Below are 10,958 nucleotides of genomic sequence, written 5' to 3' on the forward strand. Positions count from 1 at the left end.
TAAAACGCAGCTCAGGACCGCAGCGTCTGTTTGGCTCCTCACTGCCAGCAATCATTTCTTTATTATAGAGCATTCTGTCAGGAACAGACAGAATAAATAACAATATTAATTTTAAAAAAAAATAAGCAAGATAATCAGCGAGGAAGAAATCAGGACAGACTCGACAGATCACCTTTCCACCGAGATGTGAGTAAATTCTCCTTTAATTGAAAATGGCAGTAATTAAGCGACGGCCGGTGCGTGGATTTAATTATTTTCACAAAATGAGCTCTGGGCTGTGGGCGTGACGCGATTCTCCAGAACAACGGCCAAATGTCGGCTCGTCGGTGTGGATAAATGAGGTGGAGATGTCGTGCAGCTCTGCAGGAATGATGATCGGGTTCTGTTCGTGGACGTCGCTCTGCTGGGCGCTCATTGGTCGCTTCGCACCGAGGCCTGTTTCGTTGCGTCCCGGATTGATCCTCCGTGCTGCTCTTTGTGGTTATTTATTTTTTCTATATTATTTTTTTGAATTTTTTTTATTTTTTGAAGTGGATGATTTATTTACTCCACCTTCTAACCAGATCTTCCCCTCTGCACGTGATGAAAGCTCCCCACATCCACCCCGCGGGGATCTCTGGTCTGCTGCGTTTTTCGCCTCGGAGGATGCTCTCCTTTATGTTTCTGCTCTGTTTATCTTTGGGCGTGTGTGGTCTCCTCATCTTACAGGCAGGGTCCGACCCCCCCATCACCACCCACGGCACCACCCCTGTCAGACATGGCTGGTGCTGAGGGTCAGGTATGTCTTCAAGGCTAAGAGGGAACAGATGCAGAGTCTAATAAATGTTGTGGTGGTTCCCTGTCAGGGCAGGCTGCCCATTCTCCCCCCACCCCCCCTGTTGTTGACACAGCCCTATAATCCCTGCACAGCCTGACCCACTGTCTGCCCAGCAGCCTCTGTGCCCTGGGGTCACAATTATACAGGTTTTATAAGTTCCAAAGCTTGTTCCTCACCCGCTTTGTACAAAATGTACCACATTTTCACTTAACTGAGTGCGGGCTGCTGTTAAATTGCTCAGAAACTGTTTTAAACCAGATTGAAATAAAAGAAGCAAGCACTACCAGTAGCCCTACTGGTCTAGAATTTGACAACGATCAGGCGTTTTTGTCACTGGGAAGTACAGTATTTATTTCTGATGGGCACAGATTGGAGGAATCTTAGCTAAGAGTTTCTTTAATGAGGAAAATTGCACTGATGAAAGATTGGCACGAGTGTGACGAGAAGTTGCCGCTCAGATAACAGTCGGGGGTGACTCACGAACAGAGTGCTGGACGCGATTGGGGAAGTCGGTTTTGCAGAAGAGGAAATCCGCCATGTCCTTATTTGTCGTGCCATTTTAAAAAAGAAAGAAATGTGTTAAATGAAATGATTTCGGATCTCGCAGAGCCCGTGAGTCACTCGCTTCATGAGCCAACGCAGGATTGCCCACATTAAGCAATAAATGAATGAGAATGAGACCGACTGTGATTTATAGAAGCGGTTTTGACACTGAGCAGGTCACAGGTCACAAAGGCCTTTTAAAGACCAGTATTTTTAGACCCACAGAAAGAACAACCAAAGTTAGGACATACTGCATAAAATCGGTGTTTGTCATTCAGCAAAGGGCTAATATTAAAGATAATCTTTTGATGTGGGTATCTTCTAAAGGATTGTGAACATTTAATATCTTACCTGTTGTAGATGGCGCTTTGAACGGCCTCAGTTTGAAGAAATAAGAGTTGAAGAGTGACAAAAGTAGACAGCTTCTGTCTTAAAACGACTCTAATTTCAAACTTTTCCAAGCAGTTTATGTACGATGCGATATTATTGTTTAATATTGCAATAAACCCACATTTGTTTCACTTTCTCTCCTCATCACTACTATCTATTTATCTCGAGGTTTGGAACTGGGCTCTTGGGATGACGTTTTACCCAACTTAACCACGTTCCAGTCGCAACTCAGAAAACCAGTAAGGTTGTGCTGAATGTATGCATTTAAACGCTTTAAGCAACTTGTAACAGAGGTAGTTCATGTGTCTGATTTAATAAATAAGTGCATGTACAAACTGACAGAAGTGAACATAAATAGTTTAGTACTGCAGCTGTGGGGCACACAAACTGGATTTTAGGGTTGTGGTTTGTCATGAATCTTTGACTTTATGTGTCTAATAGCTGTCAAAATATGGGATTTTTCAGTGTTTATCAGTGTTCACTACCAAAGGTGTACTGCTTAATTTGTAATAAATGAGCAAAAGCATCAGAATCACATTTTGTTGCCAACAATGACGAGTCCTCTGTTTACATTCAAACGTTGACGAGTTCACGTCGGACAGTCTCGGATATTGAGTCTATAAAATAATCCCTGGATGCGAACAGAGTCAGAGGGAGAACGATGGAGTCAGAGATGCCAGGTGGAAAGAGAAAAAGGTGAAGTTCTTCTTCTGAAAAGAAACGGCGACTAAAAGCTGTGAGGACGAGAGTTAAGGAGGAGGAAATCGAGGAGTGCGTTAAAGCAGAAGTTAAAATGAGCTGTGGTGAGATATTATAAACTCTAACGAGAGAATTTCCATAACTGATCACCAAATGAACTTGTAAACAAAGATTAGGAATATTTGCTGTTTTCTAACACAATTTTTACCAAAACTCTGAGTTTGAGCTGCATTAACCCCTAAACAGCCATTTAATGATGGAGAAATTGTATTAGAAGCATAAAAATTCAAATCAAAAACACTGAAAGAATCACATTTTGACAGCCATTTTGGCTTTAACTTCCAAGAATGAAGGGAACACACCGTAATCGCTGACAATCTTTCCAGAGAACCAAACTTTTAAAAAATCTGAACTACCCCTTTTTAATCTTCCACTTGATATCGCAACAGGAATTGTTAACCACGTCAGATGTTCGAAGAATGAAGATTTAAAACAGATCCATCAATTGTGGTCAGTATTTTCAAAACGTGAAAAGGGGGATAGGAGGTTTTTTTTTTTCTTTTTATTGACCTCAGAGTTTTTACAAACCGCAGAAATCTACTGACACAGACAAAAACGGTTATAAGATTTCAAGTAAAGTTTCTGACTTTGATAAAGAAGACTGATCCTCCCTCAGCAGGATCACAGCCAGAATAATGTTTGCAGCTCGCAGCATCAGAGGGAGAAAGGCTCCATCTGCACTTCACTGCTGCCTTTTAATTTTGTTGCTATGGAGAGGATTAGATATAAATTTAGTCTTTTGCTTTCTGCTGAGGGGGAGGGACAGACGCAGTGGATGTCTCCGCCGCTGAAACCAGAGATTACATCTACATTTAATCCAGAACCGTCCAAGTATTATATGACACATTCGTCCCGCTGTCGCAGGCATGAGATAACCATCACACACAGGTATTTTACGGGCCGGCTTAAGTGTTACATCACAGTAAAGAGGAAAATCAGCCGAACAGAGCTGTTTTATAAAACGGGTTGGTGGCACTGATTACGCCATCTTTTCCTGTATATATATTCTTTGAAGACGCTGCGTATGACAAGCTTTTGTTTGTCTCCAGCGACATAATGTCTCAGATAAATGCAAGCCTGTTTCTGAATGTGTGAAACACAACTCTAATAACTTGAGTCTTATATTTATAAAGTAATACAACAAATACAAGAGAAAAGGTAAATCAGAGGAACTCTTTATTGTTATGACATTGTCAGATCCTTAAACAGAGAGCTATAAATACGCGTCTCAGCAAACAGAACAGAGGAATGTTTGCAATGCTTCCAGCTATTTTTGTCATCTTTTTTGTTTTATAATGTTCTAAATGTTCTAAACAGACAGAATGTGATCTTGCTAAAATAGACAATGTATGATTGGAAACCACATTTGAATCATATGGCCTTTTTTGGTGCCTGGAAAATTCATTTATTAGAGAAAAAATTAAAAAAAAAATAAGTTTAATTAAAGGGATAAACCTTGAGTTAGGTGCAGTTTTTTTAGTTACAAGGACTCGAGTGAAATTTAGGAAAAACAAAAGGTTAGAAATAAACATTAAAAAGCAGTCAGTGTTAAAAGAAAAACTGTGAAATGCCTTCAGAAGGTTTGGAGAATTATTGTGTAACCTCCTTTTAAAAAACAAGAAGAAACTACGGCTCCTTTGCTCAGTACTAAACAAGAGGTTTTTGGTAAAGTAGCAAACTATTTTCTTGATTGTGTTTCAGTCTTTTCCTTGCATGGAGAGATTTCTGAATTCCTTGAATCTTTTACGCGTTGTCATGTTACTGTGGAGGTGTTTCGGACTTCATGTCTGCAAACGTTTACCAGTTTTTGAGGCAGTTTGTTTAATTCAATTTTTTACACCTCTTTTTTTTAAAAAAAGATTTGCTTTTGAGTAAACTGAATTAGCTGAATTCTGTGGGGACAGTGGTGTCAAAAATAAAAGATTTATTAAATGTTTTTTGAACTCACACAAGCGAATGCATTGTGTGATATTGCTTTCTATTAAGAGGAAAGTATGACAGATTTTCGGTTTGAGACAAATCACAATACTTTTTTTTTCCTCTTAAATGAAAATGCTGTCATTAAAATGCCTTTGTGCATTACACATAAGGCTTAAGAATAAAAAATACCAGCCCAAGAGAAAAATAAGACTGCTCATTAATCATAAAAAGAGTAACAATTTGTTGCATTTTGAATTATTTTGTTTTTCATAACTAAACTGTAGAGTTGGTATTGAGTCAGTTTTGGAAATCAACATTAGAAAATAAAATCCAAATTACTTTTCTTATGACTATTTTTATATGTAGTCATTAAATGAAACCCTGTATTTATAGGAGTTATTCAGGATCTGGATGAGACTAAACACTGCAGATCATAAAGAACCCGTCTGATGGAACGCCGGACAGCAACAAATGTTGGACGAATGCCTGTGAGCAGCTTAATGTTGATGAGTCATGACTTATAAAATCACTCTTTCCGGTTTGCAGTGAACACGATTATGAAACGCCAAATGTACGGGCCTGATTGGTGCTCCTGGAAACAAGCTCCTGGAGCCTGTTGTGAACTACAGAAAACTAAATGTTGGATGATTTCAGACTGACTGGTCATAAATTGGTGAATTTTTTTCCCATCTCTTGGCCTGACTGTGGAGATGCTTGAGTGTCCTCGTCTCGGTCACTTCCACCTTCTAACCCTGGAAAATGTCCCATATTTGAAACTAAAATATTATCCTTATTATGTTGATAATGAATGCATTTTATATATTATTTTTTTAGAGCCAGTCTGTTTATAGCAAACAAAACACCTTTTGTCTTATCAGAGCTGCTTCTGTTTGTCTGTTTGTTTGTTTTCTGCAAAGAAAGATGGTGAACACAAATATAATTTTGCTTAACTGAAGCTACTAAGAAGTATGTTTGTTTAAGCTGCGGCTTTCCCCATAAATTTGACAGCTTTTGATTTAAAGAGACAGCATATTTCAAACTCTATTTCAAGCTAAAAAAAATAGCAAAAGATTAGTTAAAAAAAGCAAAACGGTAGCTAGAAGTTCAAAGTAGAAAAAGGCTAGTTAAAAGCTAAAAGGAGGACAACACTAGCTGAAAGATAAAAGGGCGACAGTCGAGCTAAAATTAGCGAGAGGCTAGATAAAAATTAAGAGTAGCTAAACACTAGCAAAATGCTAAAAATACCAAAATGGTACATAAAATTAGCAAGTGGTTATCTAAAAGCTAAAGGAGCAAAAGTCTAGCTAAAAGTACCTAAAATGACACTGACTCTTGTTGTTGTTTTAACTCCTCTAACATGGGCCTGTAAATGTTCAGCTGTTGCATTTTCTTTGATTTGCACCCCTCCTAGCAGAAACGGGGGTCTCACGTTATTTTGACAAAAAACTACCCCCTCCCTCTACGTCACCCTGTCTAGTCAGTGTCCTATATTTCGGTTCCTGAAAGCTGCCGACCCTAATCTACAGCGAGAAACAACACGGGGCCATTAGCTTTGAAACAAACAGAAAACAAAGTCCTTTAGTAGGCGAGGCACGGCCCCAGCTTTCTGTGCACCATGGGTTCCTCAAACTGGCACATCAGAGCAGAGGAGGTGAAAACACTTTACGCTAACTCACATGCATCACAGTGATGGAAAAAATAAGCAGCTGTTTGCGAGTGAGTGCGGGGGAACTGCCAAACGAGATAAAGCAGGCTCTTCAGCTGAAGTAGAATAAGCTGGAACAGAGCTGAGAGGGCTTCCAGAGCTCCGCGCTTTGTGATAAAACCATAACAAGCTGATTCACAGGCGCTCCCGCTATTCCTTTCATTTATCATGGTATTGTTGAGCCCAGAATAAATGCTGTCTGAACTTGCTGCAAGTTAACAGCCTGCTTTCTTCATCTCACAGTTCTGTTTCCCCCCCTCCAAACATGTTTTATTATCATCTTTTTCTTTCTTCTCAGAGGCATGTGTTTTATTTTACGTAATCAGTCATGGCACATACTGTAGTAAGGTCATTGGTCTTCAGTGTTCCCGTATTTCTTCATGAAATATTGCGTTTTGGCTGACAGGAATGAATGCTAAATGCTGCCAGATGCTCTCATTATATGTTGTTTTATTTCTTAGTTATTTATTTGCTTTATTTTGTCTCCTTCATGCATCAATTCCACCATTAATGCAATTTAGACATATTTTTAGTCAACTTATGAAGACAAAACTCGTGTTCTTTGAAAGCTGGAGGCCTTTTTTCCCCTGTGGATAAAATGAATAACAACAACCACCCCACCCCCCACCCCTCCTTCTCCTTTTCTATGATCTCCAGTGCTGAGTGTGGGAATGGGAAATGATGGAGGATAAAGGCCCTCGCGTAGCCGACTACTTTGTGGTTGCTGGCCTCACCGATTCGTCCAAGCCTCTGGAGGAGGATCTGCACTTCGATGACGCCGGCACCAAGTCTGTTAAACCCAAAGCCCCCATCACCGACGTTGCTGTGGTGATCCGCTCCCTCGGCGAGGAGGTGCCCCCGGGCTTCACCTGCGTGGAGAGCACCCCCTCAGGCCTCTCCGCTGAGCTGAACGGAGCCAGCCTCAGGGGCCCGCAGATCTTCTTGTGCTACAAGAGAGGCAGAGATAAGCCTCCACTGACAGACCTCGGGTAAGAAGTAATCCTCACTCGCTGACCCTTTACTCACCCAGCACCACTAATCACAGCTCCACCTTGGGCAATGGCAATCTGCTCTGAAGCATATATTCACTGGCTTTTTTCTCATTTATATATAAATATATATATATATTTTAAGACTCAAAGCTTTCCAGTGCTCACAAAGATTTGATTAAAAACTCATATTTCAGAGTCCTGTATGAGTGGAAGGAGAAGCTGAAGCCTGGATGCCACATCGTCCAGAGCACGCCCTCAGGTCGCCCCGCCAACATCAGCAGTTCATCCTCGCAGCGCATCTACATCACCTACCGGCGTTCTCCGAAGAGCCAGCCTCACACCTCCCTGGCTGTCACCAATGTCTGCGTCATCATTCCCGGCAAGGGGGAGACGCCCCCTCACACCTTCTGCAAGGTGGACAGGAACCTCAACAGCAGCATGGTGAGATGGCGATCCGGAAATAGCTACACGTACTGAACGGATCTCTCTAAATTATGCAGGTTTTCACTAATCTGTCATGGTTTGTGCTAATCTGTCCTTCCAGTGGGGGTCCTCGGTCTACCTTTGCTATAAGAAGTCTCTTGCTAAAGCAAACACAATCGCATACAAAGCAGGTAAAAAACATCTTTAGCTGCACATATGGGCCATTAATAAAGATTTATAAACGGCATTTTCATGTAAACTTTGATTGTATTGTGCCCAGGTTTGCTGTGTAGGTACCCCGAGGAGGACTATGAGTCGTTCCCACTGCCTGAGTCAGTGCCTATGTTCTGCCTGCCCATGGGGGCCATGATTGAGTGCTGGCCAGCTCATACCAAACACTCCCTGCCCGTTTTTTCTACGTTCGTACTGACGGGGGCCTCTGGAGAAAAGGTACGGCCGCCTCTCGACGTCAGCGTTATCAAAAGCCACATTCTTGCTGAACTTGTGTGCATGTCAAGGAAACTCTCCCAAGATTCTGGCTGAGCTTCATGTGCTCCATCATTAGCTAAGGAGCTCCCCTAAAGATTGCATCAGGTCTGAGTATGCACATTCTGCCTTTATTGCCTCATTTCAGTTAGTTTATCCATCTTCATTTCCCCGTCTGCCTCTCACAGCGCGTCAGGATCCCTAATGGATTTGCCTGATGGTAAACTGCAGCAGTATCTCTAAAAAAATACGACATTGATAATCGAATTCTAAACTATGACTGGAATCTAAATGGTCTGAAGGCTGTTTTTGGAATCATAAAAAGCCTGTAAGCTCTTTGAAAGCAATGCGGCATAAAAGATGCTTTTTTTGTGCAGCTCATCTTCTGAATAATAGATGCCTCATGCACCACTTGGGCTCAGGCTAGTGTGCAACTTTGAATGCCTGAGTGCTCATTTCTTCTTCTCTGCAACCTCTTGTCTGCAGACCGGTCCCCTGGTACTTCAAGCCCAGACTGATTTGTTCATTTATTTGGGAGAACAATCCTCAAAGAAATGAGAATGACTTAGTTAACCTGTGATATTGAAAATTCCCTTTAACAGTTATCACAACATTTTGTGTTATAGCGGTCTTTCAGAGAACCACTGGCTGGTGTGGGGTTTGTCATTTGTTTAATAATTCTCATCAGGATTGATATCCTTTATGGTGATCTTTCTGTGTGCAGGTGTACGGAGCAGCCATCCAGTTTTATGAGCCTTACCCTGAGGAGAACCTGTCGGAGCGTCAGCGCTCCCAGCTCGGCCTGCCAAGCTCTGATTTTGGACCTGACGGGACCAGAAACGTTTACAGCAACAAGAGCATCTGCTTACTCTCCCACTGGCCCTTCTTCCAGTCCTTCAGGAGCTTTCTAACTTTCCTCTACAGATATTCCATCTCCGGACCACATGCAGTCCCGATTGAAAAGTTTGTACATTTTTACAAGTTTTTACCTTTTCTTTCTATTGATTGAAGTTCATTAAATACACTGATTTCCAGCTGGTTAAATGTTGGTCTTGTGATTATCTGATTCTTTTGTTGTTTTTCGCAGACACATCTCTCACTTCATGCAAAATGTCCCGTTTCCCTCCACTCAGAGGCCACGCATCCTTGTGCAGGTCAGTCTGAAATCCGATGAATGAAGAAATAACTTTAATTTCGGTCATTCTTCAAAGTCATGTTCTGTCGGGTTGTGAAATCAATCACGGAGCAAAGAGTATATAGAGAAGGGCAGACGCCATCAGCCTAGCCTGGAGGAAGACTCCTGTCTCTTTCTTCATACTCTGTGCTCTACGACTGATGTCTCGGTTAATAAGGTACTAACTACTGATAACTATTTGACAGAACATCACTTAAAAAATGACCAGACTGTCCCTGTAACTTTTATCTGGTTTGCCATTAAACATAATAACTCTGCAAGCTAAATGATCTGTTTGTCCTCCACAGTTGTCTCCACATGACAGCCTCATACTGAGCCAGCCTGTGTCCTCCCCACTGCCTCTTAGGTAAAAAACAAACAAACAAACAAACAAACAAACAAACAAGCAAACACAAATTTAATTAAAAATCTAATCTTTGCAGCTGCCTTTCTAAAAAAAATGTCTCTTTGGTTGTATTTGTGCATCAGCGGTGGGAGCCTCTCCACGTTACTGCTGAATCTGGGCCCGAAGAACGCCGCCACCCTGCTTGTTTTGGCCGTCACGGAGCACAAGATCCTGGTTCACTCCTTGCGTCCGGCGGTTCTCACCAGTGTCACCGAAGCCCTTGTGTCTGTGAGTCCTGCAGTCCCTAGTTCCTCTTTGTCACGTTGATGGCTCTAAAGAGAAGGGATCCTTAATGTGATTGTGAGCTGTGATGGATAATGCAAGAGACAGGGCTCCAGCTTTAATAAAGTAATGTACATAAACTTACATCAAAAAACCATTTAGGAATACGAGCGCCGTTAGAGAAACACTTTAATAAAATAGCCTGCAACTAAAACTCTCAAATATAAGAAGAAAAAACCCTGCAGAGTAAGTATAAAAATGTAATCTTCTGATTTCCTCCTGCCTTTCAGATGATCTTTCCCTTCCACTGGCCGTGCCCGTACATCCCTCTGTGCCCGCTGGCCCTGGCAGATGTGCTCAGTGCACCTTGCCCTTTCATTGTGGGTTTGGACTCCAGATACTTTGACCTTTATGTGCCTCCAGCTGATATTAGCTGTGTCGATCTGGACACCAACACCATCTCCCAGTAAGTTCTCTCTGATAGAAGTCGTCTAACAGCTTCAGGACGCCAGAAATGGTTTCTCCGTGGTTTTATGTTGGTCTGGTCTTTAAGTTATACCCCAAGGTTATCGGTGTCTGTCAGCGAGAGCCTCTTATTTAATGACTGTAGCTGGAATGTGAAATATTTCCAGTGTACAAAGCACTTGTGGCCTCCACACCAACACCTTCACAGAGATATTAAATTGTCAGTGCTGATGTCAGTGAACCTGTTCTATCTGTTTTACAATTTCTCTCAACTGTCCTCCCCTGTGATAAATATATATATATATTGTGTTCTTTCAGGAAAGACGACAAGAAGGCTTTAACGTGGAAAATCCTGCCCCGGAGAGCCTGTAAACATCTTCTGAATAGCCTGAATAAGCTCCATCAGCAGCTCACAGAGGGTGAGTCCAGTTTGATGCTGTGTCATTCTCCAAAGTGCTTTCATGCATAATTTAGCTCTCCACAGGAGTCTGTTGAGTCAGCCTGGGTGGATAACTTTGTCGGAAAATTGACCTCACTCTTACTCTGCTGAATCACAGGAGATCTTGTGATGATACGTGTTTTTACCAAGGAAAGTTTGGAATAGCATGAGACACTGTGAGCAAAAGTCTTCCTATCCCCCCCCCCTCCCACCCCAC

The 10,958-nt window shown here is 41.9% G+C and overlaps 1 protein-coding gene across 3 annotated transcripts in view; it reads left to right on the forward strand.

The window, feature by feature from the left end:
• The window catches only part of dennd4a (DENN/MADD domain containing 4A), a 26,471-nt gene continuing 15,513 nt past the window's right edge, over positions 1-10,958 (forward strand). For 2 of the 3 annotated variants that reach the window (XM_037978112.1, XM_037978113.1), the window contains exons 1-10: positions 6,813-7,123; positions 7,321-7,567; positions 7,671-7,740; positions 7,830-7,999; positions 8,760-8,998; positions 9,123-9,189; positions 9,518-9,576; positions 9,699-9,843; positions 10,128-10,303; positions 10,621-10,721. In XM_037978112.1, the coding sequence (XP_037834040.1) occupies positions 6,813-7,123; positions 7,321-7,567; positions 7,671-7,740; positions 7,830-7,999; positions 8,760-8,998; positions 9,123-9,189; positions 9,518-9,576; positions 9,699-9,843; positions 10,128-10,303; positions 10,621-10,721 (1,585 nt within the window). Of the gene's footprint in view, positions 187-6,791; positions 7,124-7,320; positions 7,568-7,670; positions 7,741-7,829; positions 8,000-8,759; positions 8,999-9,122; positions 9,190-9,517; positions 9,577-9,698; positions 9,844-10,127; positions 10,304-10,620; positions 10,722-10,958 lie in introns of those variants that run through there. The other variant, XM_017406146.2, reaches the window with a different exon arrangement.

Source organism: Kryptolebias marmoratus, linkage group LG11 (assembly GCF_001649575.2).
Source record: "Kryptolebias marmoratus isolate JLee-2015 linkage group LG11, ASM164957v2, whole genome shotgun sequence".
In the NCBI taxonomy this organism is placed as follows: domain Eukaryota; kingdom Metazoa; phylum Chordata; class Actinopteri; order Cyprinodontiformes; family Rivulidae; genus Kryptolebias; species Kryptolebias marmoratus.